Below are 21,819 nucleotides of genomic sequence, written 5' to 3'. Positions count from 1 at the left end.
CCGATGTTTGGGTACACCGCAACAAATCGGGTGCACAAGTTGCATCCGAACATCGGATCTGCTGGTGTGCATTTTGTAATGGAGTGCAGTGTTGTTCTGTAGAACATAAATTCTGCGATTTTATATTAAAAAAAATTATTATTATGAAAGCAGTTCTATGGGTAATCCATAACTTGCAAACACATATCATAGCCTCTCAGTTGTCTTTTTTTGCCATTTGGAGTGTTCATTGACAATAATCAGAAAATTTTCCCCCATAGATGGACCAATGAAATCAATATGAATTCGGTGTCATGGTTATGATGGCCATTTCCATGGCTTGTGGTGCTTTTGGTTGCATTTCTTGGCAGATGTGGCATCTCAGAACCATCTGTTCAATATCTATGTCAATCGATGGCCACCAGATGCGCATGCGTGCCAGAGCCTTCATCCAGACCATTCCTGGATGATTGGTATGGAGCTCCTTTAGAATGGCCTCTTGCCATTTCTTGGGGGTGATTGTACTTGTCCCCCACAACAGGCAATCCTCTTCAACTGAGATTTTGTTTCACCAAGTATAAAGAAAAAGATTTCAAGTCAGGGTAATTCTGTCGGCCACAGCCCACCCATTCAAGATGAAGTTCAAAATTTTTGATACTGTGTCCTCTTACCTCTTTTCTGATAGCCTAGGCTGTAATGGCCAAGTGGTGTTGTTGTTCCTGAGCTGTGAATTCTGCTGTCCTATTGATGCTCCCTCCCGTCTGTTCTGTTGCAGGAGAGGGAAGCGCAATAATGCATCAGCATGACTGTCCTTGTCTGCAAGGTGATGCTTGAGATGGAGCTGCTAGCTCCATCACCCATTGTTGAATTCTTGTAATGGCTAGCACAGGAATGCCTTTCTTGGGGCCTAAGATCAAGCTCAGTGGTTTATTGTCTGTCACTTTTTGTTCTTCCTACCATGTAATTATTGGTGAAATCGCTTGAGACCAAAGATTATGGCCAGTCCTTCCTTCTCCATTTGCACATAGTTCTGTTGACAGGCCGTCAAAGAGCGGGACGCATATGCAACTGGTTGTTCTCCCTTTCCTGTGACATGTGACAATACCACACCTAAACCAACAGCAAGGGTAACTTCCTTATCTGGGTTGTAGTGAATGAAAACATTGTCGCTTGAAGTCAGCAGTTTATTCAAGCGATTGAAAGCTTTGTCGTTTCAGCATTCCAACACCATTTTGGTTGAGTGGGTTGCCCCGCATTGAAATGTTGGGGATGTGCTTTCGATAATGGTTAACCAAACCTAAGAACGATTGCAACTCAGCTCGATTTGATGCGCAGGGTGCGCTGCTATCGGCTTCAGTGTCAGCTATATCTATCCTGACTCCTTTATGATCACTTGTAAATCCCAAATATGTTATTAAGACTACCATAAATACACACTTATCTTGACGTAGTCGGATTCTAGCTCGTCCTTGCCAGACCAGGATCTTTTCCAAATTTGTTTGATACTCTCTGTTGTCATGACCCGTAATGATGATGTAATCTAGCTAACATCCAACATTCAGTACTTGCAATAATTTGTCCACAACACTTTGAAACATTGCTGGGGTTGATGATATTCCATACAACATCCTGGTTTTAGTGAACAACCCCAGGTGAGCGTTGATAGCAACATACTTCCTCAATTTGGGATACAATTCGACTTGTTGATAACGCTTCTGAGAAGTCTACTTTTGGGAATATTTATCCTCCATTCAGAGCTTAGAATAATTCCTCTGTTTTCGGAATTGGATGTCCAGGGGCATAGTCACCACAAATTCAAATTTCACCGATGGGTTTTATGATTGGTGCAATAGGAGCTGCCCAGTTGCTGTACTGGAGATTCTCCATTATTCCTTCACTTTCTAATCTGCTGAGTTCACCGACTTTGGTGTAAAGAACTTGGGTTTGGCTTCCAGTTTCTCTTTTTTTGAATATTTTATTTATTTAGCATATTTCATGACCAAAATTAAGAACATTACAACATAGTTACATAATTTAAAAAAAAATCAAGTATATGTTGAAAATCTATTTATAAAATCTAAAAACTACAATCTACAAAAAAACCCGAGTGACCCACCCTCCCCCCAAATTAATCTAATCCCAAAACTAATATATAAAATATAAATTGTAAAACTATTACAAATAATTAAATCTAATTGCATCAGTTAACACTCAAAGACCTCAAAAAACATCATAAAGTAATTATATTTTTAAGGAAAACTTCACTGATCAAGAATTAAAAAAAAAATTTGTGGCGGCGGACATCCTCATGGCGAACAGGCCCCGCTTGTATCGCCACGTGGCAGGGCACCATGGGGAAATGGCATCGACAGAGGTTTCTCTCTGATTCCAGCATCCCTTCTAGCGCGCACCCTGGGGTAGCGATTATGATGTCACAATGCACCAGGTGACTGAGCTCATGCTGCCCATAAAGGGGCACGGTGAATTAGAATAAAAACTGTCATTAATGACCCTCAACATGGTGGCTGTGTTTCTTCCACTGCTCACACCGCCACAAATTCATAATTTTAATTTTCTTATTTTTTTCATACAGATCCCAAATTTGCAAAAATAAAAAATATTTATCCCTTAAATTGTACATATTTTATTGTAATGAAATACAACTTTGAATTTCAGCATGCCATCTGTCTAATGTTAATGAAACATCAGATTTCCAAGTTGCAGTGGCACATTTCCTTGCTATTACTAAGACCAACTTTAATTGATAATCTGAAAATAATTTAGGAGTAACACTTTTAAAATTTCTTAACAAAAACAATTCAGGATTTAAAGGAAAATTCACTCCGTTGTAGAAATTTACTAATAGAAACCCAAAAATGATTAACCTTTAAACAAGACCATGTAGAATGAAGGAAAGTTCCAATTTCTGTTCTACATCGAAAAGACTGATCTGGTTAAATCTGACCTCCATCTATCCAGTTTCTGAGGAGTAATATCTAATTGATGTAAAAAAATTATAATAAAGTAATCTATATCGTACATTAATCGTATTTGTCATAACTTCTTTACACAAATTCTGCCAAACTTGTTGATCTGTTATTGTTTCCAAATCTTGTTCCCATCTTTCCTTTGAATTAAACATATCTATTTTAGGTGCATATATATATGCAATTGAAATAAATTTTGTAACCATTCCATCAACCATAATTTGTTCCAAATTTGAAAGATCTTTAAAAATCATTTCTGGTCCAAATTTATCTCTCAAAGCCCTCAATTGAAGATAAAAAAAAATGTGTGATAAGGTATATCATATTTAATCATTAATTGATCAAAAGGCATCAATCTATTATTATAGCAATTGCCTAAATTAGAAATTCCATTGTATTTAAAAAGATTATCTTTTGGAAAAAAGAACAACTGGATTAATTATTGGTGTTTTTAATGAAAGAATATATCCATCAACTTCTAATTTAACTTTATTCCAAATAGTCAACAAATGTTTTAATATTGGAGCTTCCTTATCTATTGCATTAGATTTAAAATCCCATTTATAAATAAACTCGTCTGATTTAACTTCTATCTTATTTAGTTCAATATCCACCCATGATGGTTTAACCAAACAAAGACTGAAAGTTTTAATTGTGCTGCTCGATAATAATTTTTAAAATTGCATAGTTGTAATCCTACCTGTTCATATTTCCATGTTAATTTTTCTAATGACTTTCTTACCATCTTCCCTTTCCAAAGAAATTTTCTAACTTGTTTATTTAAATACTGAAAAAATTTGAGGTATAGATTATAGGTAAAGTTTGAAATAAATATTGAAGATGAGAGAAAATATTTATTTTAATACAAACGCTTCCGGCTTCAATTGCAATTCGACCTGGACTCCCTGAATTTTTCCCAGGTCTTGTCTTAAGAAAGAAGAGTATTAGGTTCAGTATTAGTCTCAGGCAGTACTTTTAAAAGTCAAATTTAGGGAGGAATGAAGAAGAGATGAACAGAAATGTTGACAGTTTATCCATTAGCAAATAGAGTGTGATTTATTTACTTAAAAAATGAGCTGTTTTGAAGAAAAATAAAGTCAAGATTTGACAAAAATGTAATTTTTTTCACTACAATAAAAAGTGTGATGCTTGAAATTGTGTTTAAAAATGAACATTGTAAATGAAAAGTACAGAATACAAATAAATTTGTTTGTGATAAGATTACCTATTGGACTTTAATATATTTAATAACCTACTAATAAAGACGCAAGCAGAGTTAAGGAGACACTTTAAGTGAGTCACCCTAATGGCGAGAGGCATCAACCAGCTCTTCATCCAAGGCGACACCATTTTATTCAAAGACAACTTTATTTAAACTGCTGCTACCAGCAAAGCTCTTCATCCTGCAAGGCTCTTTATCCAGGGATACTTTATTCAAACAGCTGCCATTTTACTCATACACAACTTTATTCAAGCGGCTGTTATGAGCAACATCCTGGCTGATGTTATTTTATTCAAACACAACTTTTATTTAAATGTTTATTTATTCTTATTTATTTTATCTCTTTATTTATTCAATTCCCCCCCCTCCTCCTCCCCGCCTTCCTGGTTACTTGAATTCTGCATAATGGTTTTTACTGTATTCTGTGTGGACAGGTCATGTGCAAGTGGTTCAGGTGTTCATTGTTTTAGGTAGCATTTATTGCCCAGTGAGTGCCTTTTGAGTATTTCACTATTTGTTTCAGTCCAAGTGGTGAAGGTATTTGCACAGTGCTATTGACTACGGAGATCAGTGTTTCTTCCTTGCAATGATGAAGAAAGATGTACAGATCTATCAAAACACGAAGGTGTTCGAGATGGCACTATTATTGTGTTCCTTCTGCACTTGTTGGAATGAGTAGAAACTAGGCATGTGATGTGCTATGACAGAAACATTGTGTAGTTGCTGTGGGTTATCTTGTATGCCTGACTTCAAATCCTATGTTGACATGCTTGATAAATCGTGAAAGTAAGTTTGAAGAAAGCCCAACTTAGTTCCGAATTTGACACAGGAAATTTGTTACCATTGATCTGTACCCTCTTAACAGAGTTGTAAGCATTTTGTTTCAAATCTATTTAGGAAGCAGGTTATTGTTACATAAATACTCTTTTAGTACTTGGCCTGTTTTATTTTGAAGGTGGCATTTGTGCTTGGGGATCCTGCATCAGGTGGTGCAGACTGCTTTGTATACCTTGCTTTGCCAAAGAATAGTTTGATCAATCCAAAGTGGTATAACTGCCTCGTGTTGCTTGGCTTTTGCTCTGGTTCCTTCCATCTGTGGCATCATTATTTTCAATTTGTTTAACATTTCTATAATTTCAATAGTTGGATAGCTTTTATGTTAGTAATACCCAGTACTATAGAAGTGAATGTGAGCAGTTTCTTCAGTCAATTTCTCTTATCATTGCAATGAAATTGATGCCAAATGTCATGAGACATTTGCTATCTCCTCTTTAATATTCTTTAGTGCTCAAGTATGGATATGCTTTGATCTACGATGTGACAATCTCATTTCTGAGGTAGTGATTCATCATGCCTGCTTTGCTTTATGAACCTTTTGAATAATGAAGAAAATTTAAAAACTAATGTTGGCAATCTCCCATCTTGATTTAGAGCTGTAATATTTAGAGCCATGTTTATTGTATTGTTTTCTTTTAATTGAACTGTTAGGTTGCAATGAGAGCTCTGGGATTTGACGTAAAGAAGGCTGATGTCCTGAAGATACTAAAAGATTACGATCGGGATGGCACTGGCAAAATTTATTTTGAGGACTTCAGTGAAGTTGGTAATTATATCCAAGTTATTAAATGTTGGAATGTTTTAAACTTGATCTGTAGTCTACTTGAATATGGAATATAATTTAGATCATATAATTTTGTAAGAATTACATAGAATTTGAAGAACAGGAACAAATGGCCGAACTGGTTCAAGCTGTTGTTTATCCTTCAAAAAAAACTAATTTCACCTGTCTACCCATTTTTAAAATTTTGTTCTTCAGAGTGGTTACATATTCTTGATTGTTTTCATCTAGTTTCTTCTCCATTTTTAAATCCAAAGTATTTTGTTCTTGTTGTGATGCATTTTCAGATTTTCTGTTTAAATCCTGCCTATTGGGAATATGACCAGGTATTCAGGATTCACCCTAGTGAAGATTTTGCTTCCTTGTCAACTTTTGTATGTAATATTATTGCATGACAGTGATTTAACAGAAAATAATCAGAAGTCTTGAGCTTGATGATCTTTTATAAACTGCTCTCTGAAACCTAACCCTAATGCGTGTGAAAGATGCATTCAAAATTAATTATGATATAAGTGATTCCTTCTCTTCTACGTCATTATATTCTTTTATGATTTATGGTGGCAGGCCTCTGTAAAGATCATAGGCTCTAATCTGGTAACCACAGCTTCAAAATTCCCTGTTCTATGGTCCTTGTGCTGCTGTCAATCTTTGGGTCTTTAGACAACTTGAGGTCCCAAGGATTTGAGGTTCTGTGCTCAGCATTAATATTAAATCTGCTTCCTTTATGCAGTTTAGATCGTGCATTTCAGATCATACTTTTTTATTACTTTTAATGTGTGTCTCTTGTCAGTGGGGCAGTCAACAGGGTGGAAGGCAGGCTGTAACAGGGCAGACGACAGGATGGAGTCGACCAGCAGACAGTGAGTGGGGTGGTGGGCCAAAATGTCCAGAGCCAAACTATGGGTGCCAAAATGTCCTAGACCCTTGTTCTTGAACAGTCGTGAGTCAACTGCAGCATGCATACTGTTGTACAAAATAGAAGAACAAATCACAATTTACAGAGTACAGTGTGACCATCGCACGGGCAACATAACATTACTGTTATGATGTTCATCCATGAGCCTGATAGCTGTGGGGAGAGGCTGTCTTTAAGCTTGTTGGTGCATGGTTTTACACTGAAGAGAGAAGAAAGTGTAGTTGTGGTGGGATGGATTCTTTAGTATGTCGGTTACTTTTCCTAGGCAGCAGCAGGTATAAATGGAGTAGATGGTTCTAAGCTGCATTGACCATCTTCTGCAGCTTCTTCCAATCATGGGCAGATCAATTCCCTTACTATGCTGTGATGCATCCAGTAAGGACACTTTCAATGGTACACTTGTAGATGTTAAGGAACATGCTGAACTTGTTTGGCCTTCTAACAAAGTTGTGGCATTAGTGTGCTTTTTTGACTGTGTATCAATGTGCTTGGTTCATGTCAGGTCACAGGAAATGTTTATGCCTGAGAATTTGCAGCTGTCTGCAGTTTCCACTTCAGTACCATTGATAGGGACAGGGGAGTGGGTTCTCACCCACACCCACCAAAGGCTGTGTTCATTGCCTTACTGATGCTGCAAGAGTGTGGTTAATATCTTGGCATTAGATTGAGGAGGAAGATTGAGGAGGAAATGTTGCCCTCTTCTTCACTAGGCCATTTCATGCCAGGTCTCTGCCTGGAGGCTGGCAACAAACATGGAGGGAAAACTTAAAACTCATCCTTCATAGAGCAACCCTAAAAGGTCACTCCTGCGCTGCATTCATATTGAGTGGTGCTTCGTAACGCCCTCCAGAACCAATGGAGGCAGGGCGACTGGTGCCGTAGCGTCATCTGTCATAAATACGCAGCAGAGCAATGGCCGTCTTCCCTCCCCATAATATTCCCACACAGCTGGAACCGCTCTGTGTTTCCCAGAACAGTTCCAGCCTTGAGATGGATTAAGGGTAGGGAAAACAGCCATTGCTCTGCTGCAATTTGAGCCGCAAAGCGGCCCTGTGAGGCTGTCACAGCCCAGACCAGCTGCCCCCCGATGGCCCCCGCTACCTTGATGGCTCTTCCCCACTGCCCCTGCCTTGAGGGTGTCATGGAGGGAGAGGGAAGATGGGTCTAAATTCTGCCTTAAATATTTTAAGATTTGAAGGAATTCCAAAGGCTGAGATCGAATATTGTCATAAAGAGATTCCCGATCTTTGGATCCTCATGCAAGAGACATCTCAGTATCCACCTTATAAAATCCCCTCTTCTCCAGTGGATTGTCAAAACTATCCAATTTTCCATAAACTGTCCATTTTGGACAACAGCTTAATAAACCTTCTAAACTGCTTTAAAAGTCTGCATCCTTTCTTGATCAGTAATAGTGAGTGGACACTTGAATCATTGTAGTCAGGTTTATGTATTCCCATAGTGCTATTTGGCATGAACTTCCAGCAGATTCATTTTAGAACTCTTATTTTGCACATTATTTATTATAGACTGAATACCCCTGAATGCTTGGAACCAGAAGTTTTCCGGATTTTAGATTTTTTTTTGGATTTTGAAACAATGGAGCTAAGCAGCACAGCATCAGTAGAATACCTATATCAGTGGTTAAACAGCAACAATAGGGGCGTGGCAAGATGGCGTAGAAGGAGAACAGTTGGACTTATAAATACCCAATTTTAAAAGTTGTGTAAGTGGTGAAAAATAGTATTTATAGACTTCTGAATAGTGGAGAATCAAAATAGCTGCAAATGTGAAGAAATCAAAAGCTCGGTTACAAAAGAAATGACCTTATAAAAGTGGTTGAATATGTTTGACTAAGTATTTGCGAAAGTCTGACAGTGGGGGGGCAGGGAGGGGGGTGGATGAGACTGACACTTTTGATAGTCACCTGCCACTAGTGGGTTTTACCACATCTAGATTTTTAGGGAGTTACTACTTTTTTGTAGTTCATTGGGGGGAAGCATATTTTTTTTCTTCTTAGATTTTTGGGACTTTTTATATGGGGGGGGGGTTTAGTGTATTAAGGTTAGAAAGGGGAGCAATATTCTATAATAGTGTGAAATTTATTGTTAAGCTAAAGAGATGTCTAATTTGAATTTTGCAACTTTCAATGTTCAAGGATTGAATAATCCAATTAAGTGTAAATGTGTGTTGGCTTATATATAAAATAAATGAAAGTTGATAATGCTTTTTTGCAAGAAACACATTTGAAAAAGAACATTTGAAACTGAAGAGAAAATGGGTTGGACATGTGTTTGCTTCTTATAATTCTAAGGCAAGGGGTGTAGCGATTTTGGTTAATAAGAAATTACCGTTTGAATTGGAATCATTTGAAGGAAATGCTGGGAGGGTTTTGAAGGTGAATTGTAAATTTTTTGCTGAATCATGGACTTTGTTGAATATTTATGCACCTAATGTAGATGATGATCGATTTATATCAGATGCTTTTTTCATGTTAAATCGGGCCAGTGAAAATAATCTGATTGGAGGAGACTTTAACTTTGTTTTAGATCCTTTATTGGACAGATCTCCGAAAAGTATGAGGAAATCAAAGATGGCAATATAACTGGGAGCCTTGATGAAAGATCAGAATTTAGTTGAAATTTGGAGGAGAGTAAATCCAACAGAAAAGGATTTTTCTTTTCATTCATCTCGGCACGATTCATTTTCCAGAATCTATTTCTTTTTGATATTGGCACATTTGCAAGGTAGAGTAGTGCAGACTGAATATAAGAGTAGGGTTATATCCGATCATTCTATGTTGTTTATTTCTTGTGTAAGTTCAGAAGCTTTACAATCGACTTACAGATGGAGGTTTAACACAATGTTATTGAGGAAACCAGAGTTTATTACTTTTGTTTCGGAACAGATTATTTTATTTTTGGCTGAGCATGTTAATTCAGTAAGTAGTAATTTTGTATTGCGGGATGCTTTGAAAGCATATTTGCGTGGACAAGTTATCAGTTACTCTGCGAAAGTTTAAAAAAACAATATTTGGTGGAAAGTTCGACATTGGAGAACTTGGAAAACTAATTTCAGAAAGATGTTACAGAAGATAAGAAAGCAGCATTAACTAAGTTGAAATTACGTTATAATACTTTACAAACATATCAGTATGAGCAATTACTTCAACGATCAAAGCAACGTTACTATGAATTGGTTGAGAGAGCTCATAAAGTATTAGTGTGGCAATTAAAAATGGACCAGGTATCACGAACTATTAATGCTGTTAAAAATAATTCAATAGTTACCTATAAACCTCAGGAAATTAATGATCAGTTTTATTCATTTTATCAGAAATTGTATACTTCTGAGGGAAAGCAGGATGCTGGTTCTATTGAATCTTATCTAAGTTGAAGTTAGCTGTTTTAGGGGAGGAGGAGGTTGTAAACTCCATTTACAGATTTTGAGATTAAAGAAGCTAAACAAGAGATGCCGAATGGAAAGTCAACAGGGGATGATGGATTTTCAGTTGAATTTTATAAAATATTTTATGAAGATTTATCCTCAGTATTTAGAGATGTATTGCAACAAATAACTTGAGGATCAGTCATTACCGGAATCTTGTTCGAGTGCTATAATTACTGTGATTTCAAAGAAAGATAGCGATCCATTAAAAGTATCCTCGTATTTCTTTAGTAAATGTGGATTATAAAATTATAGCTTAAGTACTGGCGAATAGACTTGCTAAATATTTACCTCAGTTGATACATATAGATCAAACAGGTTTTATTAAGAACAGAAATGCTTCTGACAATATCCTTAGATTGATAACATTGGTCAATGCATCAAAACAGCAATCTAACCACCATTGGGTGGTTGCGCTGGATGTGGAAAAAGCTTTTGATAGAGCTTGAATGGAATTTTTTATTTAAGGTGTTAGAGAAGTTTAATTTTGGCTCTTTTTTTATTGGTTGGGTTAAGGCTTTATATAAAAATCCAATTGCCAGGGTGGTGACAAATGGTCAAACTTCTTTACCATTTAAATTAACGCAATCGACTCGGCAAGGTTGTTCATTATCACCTGCCTTGTTTGCATTAGTTATTGAACCATTAGCTCAGACAGTTCAGCAGAATAATAAGATTAAAGGGATGAGAATTGCGGATGTTGAATATAAGATTAATTTATTTGCGCATGATGTGTTGGTGTATTTGACAGACCCAGAACAATCTTTGAAATATTTACAAGATTGTTTATTGCAATTTGGGGAGTTATCTGGATATAAAGTAAATTGGGATAAGAGTGAGATACTGCCAGTTCGGGAAAGAGATTATTCAGAATGTAAAAATATAAAATTAAACTGGTTTGTTAGAATTAAATATTTAGGAGTAATTGTAAATGAAGATTATCAATCTTTATACAAATTAAATTGTGTTCCTTTATTAAAAAAGATTAAAATGGATTTGATTAAATGGAAAGATCTTCTGTTAACATTAATTGGTCAAGTAAATTGTATTAATATGCATATTTTCCCCTGTATCCAATACTTATTTCAGTCAATACTGTGTCTACTTTCAAAGGGCTTTTTTCAGGATTTGAATAAGGTGGTGAGGGAGTTTTTATGGAAGGGAAAGTTAGCTCGAGTCGCTTTGCAGAAACTTACATGGAAATATGCACTAGGTGGACTTCAGTTACCTCATTTTCAAAATTATTATGAAGCTGCACAACTGAAATTTATCAGTAGAATGATGAATATTGACCAACCCCCTAGTTGGGCGAAGGTGGAATTGGCCTGTATTTCTGAAGTTGATGTACATCAGTTTATATATGAGTGGAATATGAATTTATTGCAGGAATGTAATATGCCAGTATTAAAACATTGGTTAAAGATATGGGTTAAAAGAAATGTGGTTCTAGGAACAAAGGGTAAATTATCAATTCGAAATCCGTTATATCAAAATTAGCTTATTCCTTTTTCAATGTTTAATAACCATTTGAAGAGATGGAATTCTCAGGGTATAAAGATGGTTTAAGATTATTTTGAAGAAGGTCAGTTTCTTTTAACCAATTGAAGGAGACATTTGATATATCGGTAGACTATTTGTCTATTATCAACTCAGAGCTTTGATAAAAGATAATTATGGTAAAGAGATGAATTTGCCTAAGTTAACGAAGTTTGAATCTTTGATTTCTTCTATATCAAAGAGAGGTTATATTTTGGATATGTTTCAATTGTTACAAGAAAGTATGGATAAACCGGACTGGGAGAAGTCTAGAAATAAATGGGAAAGTGATTTAACTTATTCCTCAAGAGAATTGGGAAGTTATATGTCATGAAGGTGTAACTAAATTGGCAAATGTAAGATATGGATTGGTTAATTATAATTTTTTTACATCAGTTATATTTGACTCTGGAGAAATTGAAAAAAATATGGATTTAATAATTCAGATTCCTGTTTTAGATGTGGATTAAGTACTGGAACTTTTTTACATGCAGTTTGGTCCTGTGATAAAGTACAACCATTTTGGGAAGGGGTTAGGTTGGTTCTGGAGGAATTATTTAAAATTAAATTACCATAAGACCCATCAATTTTTCTTTTGTGGGGGGGAGGCTAAATGGTTTTTTTTGAGGGAGTGGGTTTGGATAAATTTCAAATTGCATTTGTACGCTTAGTGTTATCTGTAGCACGAAAATCTGTAGCTAGTACTTGGAAGGATAATGTGGAGATTAATATAGTACTTTGGCCTAATGAATTGAGAGCTTGTATTATTATGGGAAATATTACATGTAATTTGCATGATAATTTTTTTTTGTTAAAATGTAGTCTCCTTATTTGGAATATATGAATTTGGAAATACTTTGAAATATTGTATATGCTTTATGTTTTACTTTTATTTTTGGCTCCCCTTAAGGGGGCTGGCTTAGGGGGTGGGAGGGTGGGGAGGGTTCTTTTTTTATAAATAAAAATTGATCTCTTTTTGTTATGTCTGATTGTATGTTGTTTAAAAATCATTTAAAAATAAAGTTTTTTTTAAAAAAAAAGCAACAACAAATAACAGCAGGCTTCTTGAGCGCCGACATGACGCCGCAAGTGGAAAATTCACATGAAATAATGTTTAGGATTTACCAAAAAAGAACTCGATCTCTGCTTTCAAAAGAGAAGACCACCTCCCCACCGCCAGTGGTCCAGACACCTCCCCACAGCTGCCACCGGTCCCTGACTATAGTTCCCACTCCTGCCTGGGAGCCTGAAGCAACTTCTTCAATGTGGATAGCACCGCACCCAATGTTGAGAATGGAGTCACCGACTCCACTGCAGCTGATGCTGAAGACTTGGACCCAGCTCCGTTTGGTATCTTCCCGGCCACAAGCAAAGATTTCATTTTTTGTACTGTTAATTGTCATCTCTTGCTTAATTTATAGATTTGTTAGTTGGTGATTGGGGTGTTGTCTTTGTACCACAGAGCTCTTTTGTTACTAAACTGGTACCAACTGAGCATCAGAGCTCTGCATGGGCAAGTCAGATGTTGAATTTTTTTTTTCCACTTGTGATGTCATGTCAGCGCTAAAATTGTTTTTGGTTTTTGGATCTTTTCAATTTTCAGATAAGAGGTATTCAGCCTGTATTGAATATTTATATTCTGTTTTGCACAGAGTTTGTTTAACTTTTTTTCTTTGTATTTCCCACTTTTGTATATGCATCTTTTCTTGAGAACTGTCTTTTTGCACTACAGATAAGTAGAAATTCAGCCTGGCCTACAGGAAAAAGAGTCTTGGGGTTGTATGTGCTGTCATGTATGTACTCTGACGGGGGCGTGGCAAGATGGCGTTGAGTCTAGATGTGTAATCTCGACCTCTCTGGTCAGACTTTTAAGTACCTGTTTTTTAACTCTTTGTTTTCAAGTTTAAACTTTTTAAATTTTAGTTTAAAGTATTAAGGAATTATTATGGTCACTAATGGTAAAAAGACTAAACCTCAAGTGCAGAAGAAGTTACATTTTCGAAGTGCTGAAGATTTGGGGCCTAGACGACTTGATACAGCCCCAGGCTCAATCTCTTCATTGTCTAAACCCCAAAGACTGCCTGTGGGAGCTGAAAAAAAAATGTCTATTGCTCACCAAGTGAAGGATGGCGCTGGAATCACCCGTTCTCCGGAAGAAGGTGCGTGTTCCCAAGAAGTGGACCCCGATTTGGAAAGCCTTTCAATTTCAACGGAGGGAGCATGCAGGAAGATGACTCCATTGTTGGAAATGCATCAGATAGCATTTCAATCTGAAGAAATAGTTTTTCTTAGCGAATTGATGAGAAAAGAATGAGATATGGGGGTTACCAGCGGCGACCCCCTGAGGAAGTCGGGGTGCCGTCGCTGGGAGTCCAGACCCGCAGTAAAACTTTTTAAAATGCCTTCTGTTGAGTTGCAGCAGGAGCTGCAGTTACCTTGTTCTGCCACTATGTCCGAGAGAGCAGAGTTGAGTTTTACCAATTCACAGTGTATGCAATTGAATGCTATTGTTCAAGCTGTTATAAAACCTGGAATGGATTTGTTGACATCTCAAATGAATGAAATGGTTCAAATGAATGCTGGTATAAGTTCAGAATTAAATATGGTTAAGACACATGTGGATGCATCTTGTGAAGATTTAAAAAAAATTTCAGACTGCTTTTTTGGACTGCAAACAAGTGATTTCTAACAGAAAAAGTGTTGAAGGTGGAAAAATCATTCATAGAACTAGGAGAACATGAGAAGGAGCTAGAAAGAAAAATAGATTACTTGGAGAATCAAAGCAGAAGGAATAATGTGAAAATTGTTGGTTTGCCAGAAGGTATAGAAGGACCAGATCCTCTTCATTTCTTTAAGGATTGGATTCCACAAATATGAGGGCAAGAATTTTTCTCTGGGGGATTGGCACTGGAAAGAGCCCATAGAGCTTTAAGAAGAACACCCTCAGCTGGTCAACCACCGAGACCGGTAATAATTTGATGTTTGAGTTATTTGGACAGAGAAGGAATACTTCAACTTGCAGTACAAAATGCGAGACAATGACAAACCCCATTATTGATTCAGAATAGCAGAGTCTTTTTTAATCCTGATTTGAGTCAAGAGGTCATTCAACGTCGACGTCGATTCAATCCAGTTAAAGAAGTTTTGTGGCGTAAAGGTTATAAGTCTACTTTTCGTTACTCTGCAGTGTTGAAGGTGTTTTATGGAGACTATCAATTTCAGTTTTTTGAAACTGTTCGTGAAGCAATGATTTTTGCTGATTCATTGTCAGATATAAGAGGACAAAAATGTAGTCCACCATTATCTCCTAAAGAAAAATCTGGTTGTTCTGGAAACGTAAGAAATGGCAGAAATGGGAAAAACAGGAATGGAAAGAGTCTACCTCCTTCTGAAATGGGATCTACAAGATTGGAATCTTCTGGATGAAAAGAAGAATTTTCTTATTCTATTTTTTTAATTTTGTTATTATGATATTTTGATGTTATTGACTGGCTGGGGAGGGAGAGACTTGCACTAAGTTCTTTACTAATCATCAGCCACTGGTGAGTGACCCACACCCAATTTTTGTTTAGGGGATTACTACCTTTTGGTAGTTTTTTTTGGGGGGGGGGGAAATTTTCTTTTTTTAAATTATTTTTTTATTTTATTTTCATTTTATTTAGTTTTTAATTTGATTTTTTTTTACTATTGGAGGGCCTATATACGTTGATTTGAGTTTTTATATAAAGATATTATTGGTATTTAGTAATAATGGTAGATATGTCAAAATTGAGGTTTGCTACTTTTAATGTTTGAGGATTAAATAGTACGATTAAGCGTAAGCGAGTCTTGGTATATATTAAGAAAATTAAAATTGATATTCCCTTTTTACAAGAAGCACATTTGAATGTGAAGGAAAGCGTGAAATTAAAAAGGGACTGGGTTGGGCATGTATATTCTTCTTCATTTAATTCTAGAGCTAAAGATGTAGCAATTTTGATACATAAAAATGTATCTTTTGAATTACAATCAATGGAGGAAAAGGCAGGATGTATTCTTAAATTGAATTGTAAGATTTTTAGTGAATTTTGGACTTTCTTAATATTTATGCCCCAAATGCAGATGATAAAATATTTATTTCAGATGCATTTTTATGTTTGGGTCAGGCTAATGATAATATTTTAGTTGGTGGTGATTTTAATTGTGTTTTGGAACCTTTATTAGATAAATCTCCGAAGAAAGTTTAAAAAATCCAAGATGGCAATTCAGGTCCAAGCGTTGATGAAAGATCTTAATTTAGTAGATATTTGGAGATGTCTTAATCCGACAGAGAAAGATATTTCCTTTTATTCATCTAGACATGAATCGTTTTCAAGGATTGACTTCTTTTTAGTATTGGCACATTGACAAGGGAAAATACAACAAATGGAATATAAAAGTAGGGTGATTTCAGATCATTCTCTGTTCTATTTTACATATGAAACTTCTGAGAAAACTCAAATAGCTTATCATTGGAGATTTAATACAATGTTGTTAAAAATATGGAATTAATTGATTTTTTAAAAAACAAATTAATATTTTTTGAAAGAAAATTCTAATTCTGTTCAAAGTAAGTTTGTCTTATGGGATGCTATAAAAGCCTATTTGAGAGGACAAATAATTATTTATACTTCTAAAATAAAAAAGAATCGATTAAATCAGAGTCTTGAATTAGAGAAACAGATCGATGAGTGAGAAAAGGAATTTCAGAAAGATGCTACAGAAGATCAGAAAATAGAATTATCTAGACTGAAATTGAAATATACTTTGCAATCTTATCAATTTGAATGCGTGATTAATAGGACTAAACAACGGTATTACGAATGGGGAGAGAAAGCACATAAGGTATTGGCTTGGCAATTAAAGAACAGATATCGAGGACCATTAATGCTGTTAGACGGAATTCTCTTATTACTTATAAACTTCGTGAGATTAATGATGATTTTTATTCATTTTATAAAAAGTTATATACATCTGAAGGAAAACAAGAAACTGGATCGATTGATTTTTTTAAAATCACAGTTGAATTTACCGATATTAGAGGATGGAGATGTACAGGAGTTAGGAACCATTTACTGATTCGGAAATTAAAATGGCTATGTTGGAAATGCCGAATGGTAAATCGCCTGGTGATGATGGATTTTCGGTTGAATTTTATAAATTTTTTTATGATGATTTATCTACAGTGTTTGGGGATGTATTACGTCAAGTTGGAGAACATTATGAATTACCTGAGTCTTGTTGTAGTGCTTTAATTACAGTAATTCCTAAAAAAATAGAGATCCTTTGAAAGTATCTTCATATAGACCAATTTAGTTGTTAAATGTAGATTATAAAATAATAGCTAAAATATTAGCTAAAGATTGGCTAAATTTTTACCAAAGTTGATTCATATTGATCAAACAGTTTTTATAAAGAATAGATATGCTTCAGATAACATTTTGCGCGTGATTAGTTTGATTAATAGATTTTGACAATCTTTAGATTACCCGATGGTGATATCCTTAGATGCAGAAAAAGCATTTGATAGAGTTGAATGGAATTTTTTGTTTAAAGTTTTAGAGAAATTTAAGTTTGGTCCATCTTTTATTGGTTGGATTAGGACTCTATATAGTAAACCGGTAGCTAGAGTATTGACGAATAGTTTGATTTCGGAATCTTTTAAGTTAACTTGATCAACTCATCAAGGTTGTCCTTTATCACCAGCTTTGTTTGCGTTAGTGATTGAACCTTTAGCACAGTTGATAAGACAAAATACACAGATACAAGGTATGAAAGAGTTAGATGAGGAGTATAAAATTAATTTATTTGCTGATGATGTATTGGTGTATTTAATAAACCCAGCTCAGTCACTTTTGCATTTGAAGGAATGTTTAATACAATATGGATGTCTTTCTGGATATAAAGTTAATTGGGAAAAAAGTGAAATATTACCAATAAGTGAAGGAGATTATTCAGTTTATAAGAATATTATTAATTTGAAGTGGACTGATCAAATTCAACCCCAACCAACCAATTTTCCCCTGCAGCCGCTGCAACCGTGTCTGCCTGTTCCGCATCGGACTTGTCAGCCACAAACGAGCCTGCAGCTGACGTGGACTTTTTACCCCCTCCATAAATCTTCGTCCGCCAAGCCAAAGAAGAAGAAGATATAAATTCAATTATGCTCCGTTAATGAAAAAAAGTAAAACTGATTTGATTAAATGGAAAGATTCAAAATTTAATGGGAAGGATAAATACAATTAAGATTAATATCTTTCTGCATATACAATATTTGTTTCAATCTATTCCGTATTTACTTGATAAAATTTTTTTTCGAGATTTGAATGAAATGGTTAGGGAGCTTTTATGGAGGGGTAAATTTTCGAGAGTAGCTTTGAATAAATTAACTTGGAAATGTGAGTTAGCGGGACTACGTTTACCACATTTTCAAAATTATTATGAAGCAGCCCAACTTAAATTTATTAGTTCATTGATGGATTTGGTACGGCCTCCTAGTTGGGCTAAAATTGAGATGGCAAGTATTTCTGAATTTGAGGGTAGTTTGCAACCTCTGAAAGGTTTGGGATTAGATCAGTTTCAGCTTGCTTTTGTATATTTAGCCTTATCCGTAACGAAAAAATATATTGCTAGTACGTGGAAAGATACAAATATGATTGATATTAATAGATAGCATATTGAGATGAAATATTGTTTAATAATGGAAAAAATTACTTATGTTTTGCATGATAATTATAATTTTAAAATTAACAAGTGGCTGTTATACTCAGAATATTTACATTTCAATTTATATTGACTAGATTTTAATATGTATATTTAACTTTTTCTTTAATATTTTTTTTTATGGCTCTCCTTAGGAGAGTTGGCTGAAGGGGGGGGGTCTTTTCTTTTTTTCTTATATAAAAAAAACATTTATGTTCATGTTTAATTGCTGCATATGTCATATTATTTGTTTTTTTGAACAAAGAAATAAAGTTTAAAAAATTGTATGTACTCTGACAAATAATCTGAACTTTAAACTTTTTGAATTTGATGGAACTACATTCATCCAGGCAAGGAAACAAAATTGCTCCAAACTTCTGTTTTCCAGATGGTGGGAAGATATTGAAATGTTGGTAGGAGGAGGAGGGGTAAAGAGTAAATTTCCCCTCTGGCCTCTCACCTGCTCTTGCAGCCATTGCATTTCTGTGGATAGTTCAACTGAGTTTCTGGTTAACGAGGACCCACTGGATATTGATGCTAGGGAACATGGTAGTAGTAATACCATTAAATAAAATATGTTTAATATTTGCACATTGTGGAACTAATGTTGATAATAATTTAAACTTTGAAAATGTGTATTTGCAATTTCTGAAACTATTTCTCATCTTTTTAATTATGACATTTGAAAATTGTATGAAAACTAGTTACATTCAATGTACACCTGTTCTGTTACTTTAATGGATAGTGACAGATTGGATTTTGGACAGAGATCCAAGGGAAGAAATGCTCAAAGCATTCAAACTTTTTGATGATGATGACTCTGGTAAAATCAATCTTCGCAATTTGCGCCGAGTTGCAAGAGAGCTTGGTGAAAACATGAGTGATGAAGAGTTACGTGCAATGATTGACGAATTTGATAAAGATGGAGATGGAGAGAGTAAGTGAATTTTTAAATCTTTCACTAATTAAAAAAAAATAGTATTGGATAATGACTAACTGTTAATCTTTTCAACCTAATGTATTCTACAAAGTACAAACTTTATATTCTTTTTAAACACTATATTTGGAAATTGAGTCTTCATCCTTAAGGACTACTAAGTAAGAACAATCAGATTCATTTTTGACCAGTTTAACACCTTTAAAATACTTTTTTTGTCACTAGAGTAGTATGTGGTGTGTAGCAAAATCTGGGAGAGCGTAAGAGGAACTGATGGGAAAGTAGTGGAGGAATAGAATTGTTCTGTGAGGTGGGGTAGACTTCAGGGGTTGCAGCAATGACCATGTGGAAATGGCACAGTCTAAAATCTTGTGCTATTTCAATTTTTATCATTTTATAACTAGAATGATTGACAAAATATCAATTCTGCAAGGATGGGTGTAGCAACTTGTTTGTATCCTTGGATCATATAACTTTGCCATGAAACTTTTCTGTTTTACTAAGGTAACTGAAGTGCATTTTAATGATTAGTTGTAATTTCATTTGGAAGTATGTGCACTATATTTATTTGCTCCTATATTCAGTTTCAAATACTTATCAAAACACTTACAAGCAGAAGTCCTTTGATGTTTGCTACTCCCACACTAGGTAAAAGTGTTGGCTGTCTACTTTATCTATGCCTCTCAAAATCTCTCCTCCTTCTTTGGTCCAAAGAGAAACTCTTGGCTCTGCTAACCTTGCCTCATGAGACTTAATTTCCGATCCAGGCAATATTCTGCTGATTCTTCTCTACACACTCTTCATGGCTTCCACATCCTTCCTATAATAGATGATTAGAACTGATCACAATACTTTACCTATGGTCTTACCAGGGATTTGTAGAGATGCAACATGACCTCTTGACTCTTGAACTCTGTCTCCCAACGAATAAAACCCCACATCCCATAGGCTTTCTTAAATTGAGAGGTGTTGGGATTTGGACCCCAGGGTTCCTCTGTTCTTCCACACCATTAACCGTCCAACCAGTAACACTGTACTCAATCTTCAGGTTTGACCTTCCAAAATGCATCCTCACACACTTATCCAGTTTGAACTCCATCTGCCACTTTTCCTCACAATGCTGAATCTTGTCTATATCCTTTTGTAATATGGCAACTTTCAACACTATCCACAACTCTTCCAACCTTTGTATCACCCACAAACTTACTGGCCCATCCTTCCGCTTCTTCATCTAGGTCAGTTTAAAAAAAAAATAACAAAGCTCAGGGCTCCCCATAAAAGATCCCTGTGGAACTCTACTCATGACTGACCTCCAGGCAGAATACTTTCTGCCCACTACTACTCTCTGCTTTCTACAGGAAAGCCAATTTTGAATCCACACAGCTAAAGTTTCATGGATCCTATGCCCATGACTTTCTGAACAAATCTCTCATGGGGACTTTGTCTCATGCCTTATAAAATCCATATACACCACATCTATCGTGCTACCTTCATCAATTTTTTTGTTACCTCTTCAAAATACTCAGTTAGGCTCATAAGGCACAACCTTCCCATCATAAGGCCATGATGACTATCCCTGAGAAAACTCCAAATCCTCATAATTCCTTTTCTTACGAATCCTCTCCAATAGTTTGCATACCACTGATGTAAGACTCATTGGCTTATAATTCCCAGGATTCTCCCTATAACCTTTTTTTAAACATGGGGACCACATTTGTCATTCTCCAATCTCTGCCACCTCACCTGTGGCCAAGGGGGATGCAAAGATAATTGCCAATGCCCAGCTATCTCTGTCACCCCTTCCCACAGAAACCTGGGGCATATCTCACCCGGTTCCAGAGTCTTTTCAATCTTAATGTTTTTAAGAAGATCCAGCATTTCCTCTTTCCTAATCTCATTGTGGTCCAGCACACAAGCTTGTTCTATTCTGATCTCACCTTGACCCAAGTTTTTTTTTCTCTGGCAAATACTGAAGCAAAGTATTCATTTAGGACCTTCCCAACCTCCTCTGCCTCCAGGAACATGTTGCCTCCTTTATCCTTTAGTGGCTCTGCCTTCATTCTTGTCACCCTCTGTTCTTCACATATACATAGAATCCAACTTGGCAAGGCCTTCTCATGTTTCATTCACGCTCTCCCAAGTCCTTTCTTAAGTTCCTTCCTGGCTACAATGTATTTCTCGTGAGCCCTTCCTGTTCCCTGCTTCCTATATCTAATGTATGTTTCCTTCCTTCTTAACTAGCTGCCTCACCTGTTTTGTCAACCACTGTTCTTTACCATCCTTTCAATGTGTCAGTGGGACAAACCAATCCAGAACCTTACGCCAGTCGTCTGTAAACTCCTCTACATTACTTCTGTGCTTTCTCCCATGACCTTTTGCTCCCAGTTTACTCTCCCTAGTTCCTGCCTTATCCCATCATAATTAGCCATTCTCTAACTAAACACTTTCCCATTTTGT

At 35.8% G+C, this 21,819-nt stretch overlaps 1 protein-coding gene across 5 annotated transcripts in view; it reads left to right on the top strand.

The window, feature by feature from the left end:
- The window catches only part of cetn3 (centrin 3), a 69,384-nt gene that overhangs the window by 13,832 nt on the left and 33,733 nt on the right, over nt 1-21,819 (top strand). For all 5 annotated transcript variants that reach the window (XM_069890787.1, XM_069890812.1, XM_069890795.1 and 2 more), the window contains exons 3-4: nt 5,677-5,791; nt 19,171-19,362. In XM_069890787.1, the coding sequence (XP_069746888.1) occupies nt 5,677-5,791; nt 19,171-19,362 (307 nt within the window). The remainder of the gene's footprint in view (nt 1-5,676; nt 5,792-19,170; nt 19,363-21,819) is intronic.

This window comes from Narcine bancroftii, chromosome 1, assembly GCF_036971445.1.
Source record: "Narcine bancroftii isolate sNarBan1 chromosome 1, sNarBan1.hap1, whole genome shotgun sequence".
NCBI lineage: Eukaryota > Metazoa > Chordata > Chondrichthyes > Torpediniformes > Narcinidae > Narcine > Narcine bancroftii.
Note: the sequence above shows the minus strand (reverse complement) of the source record. Positions and strands in the feature narration are given on the sequence as shown.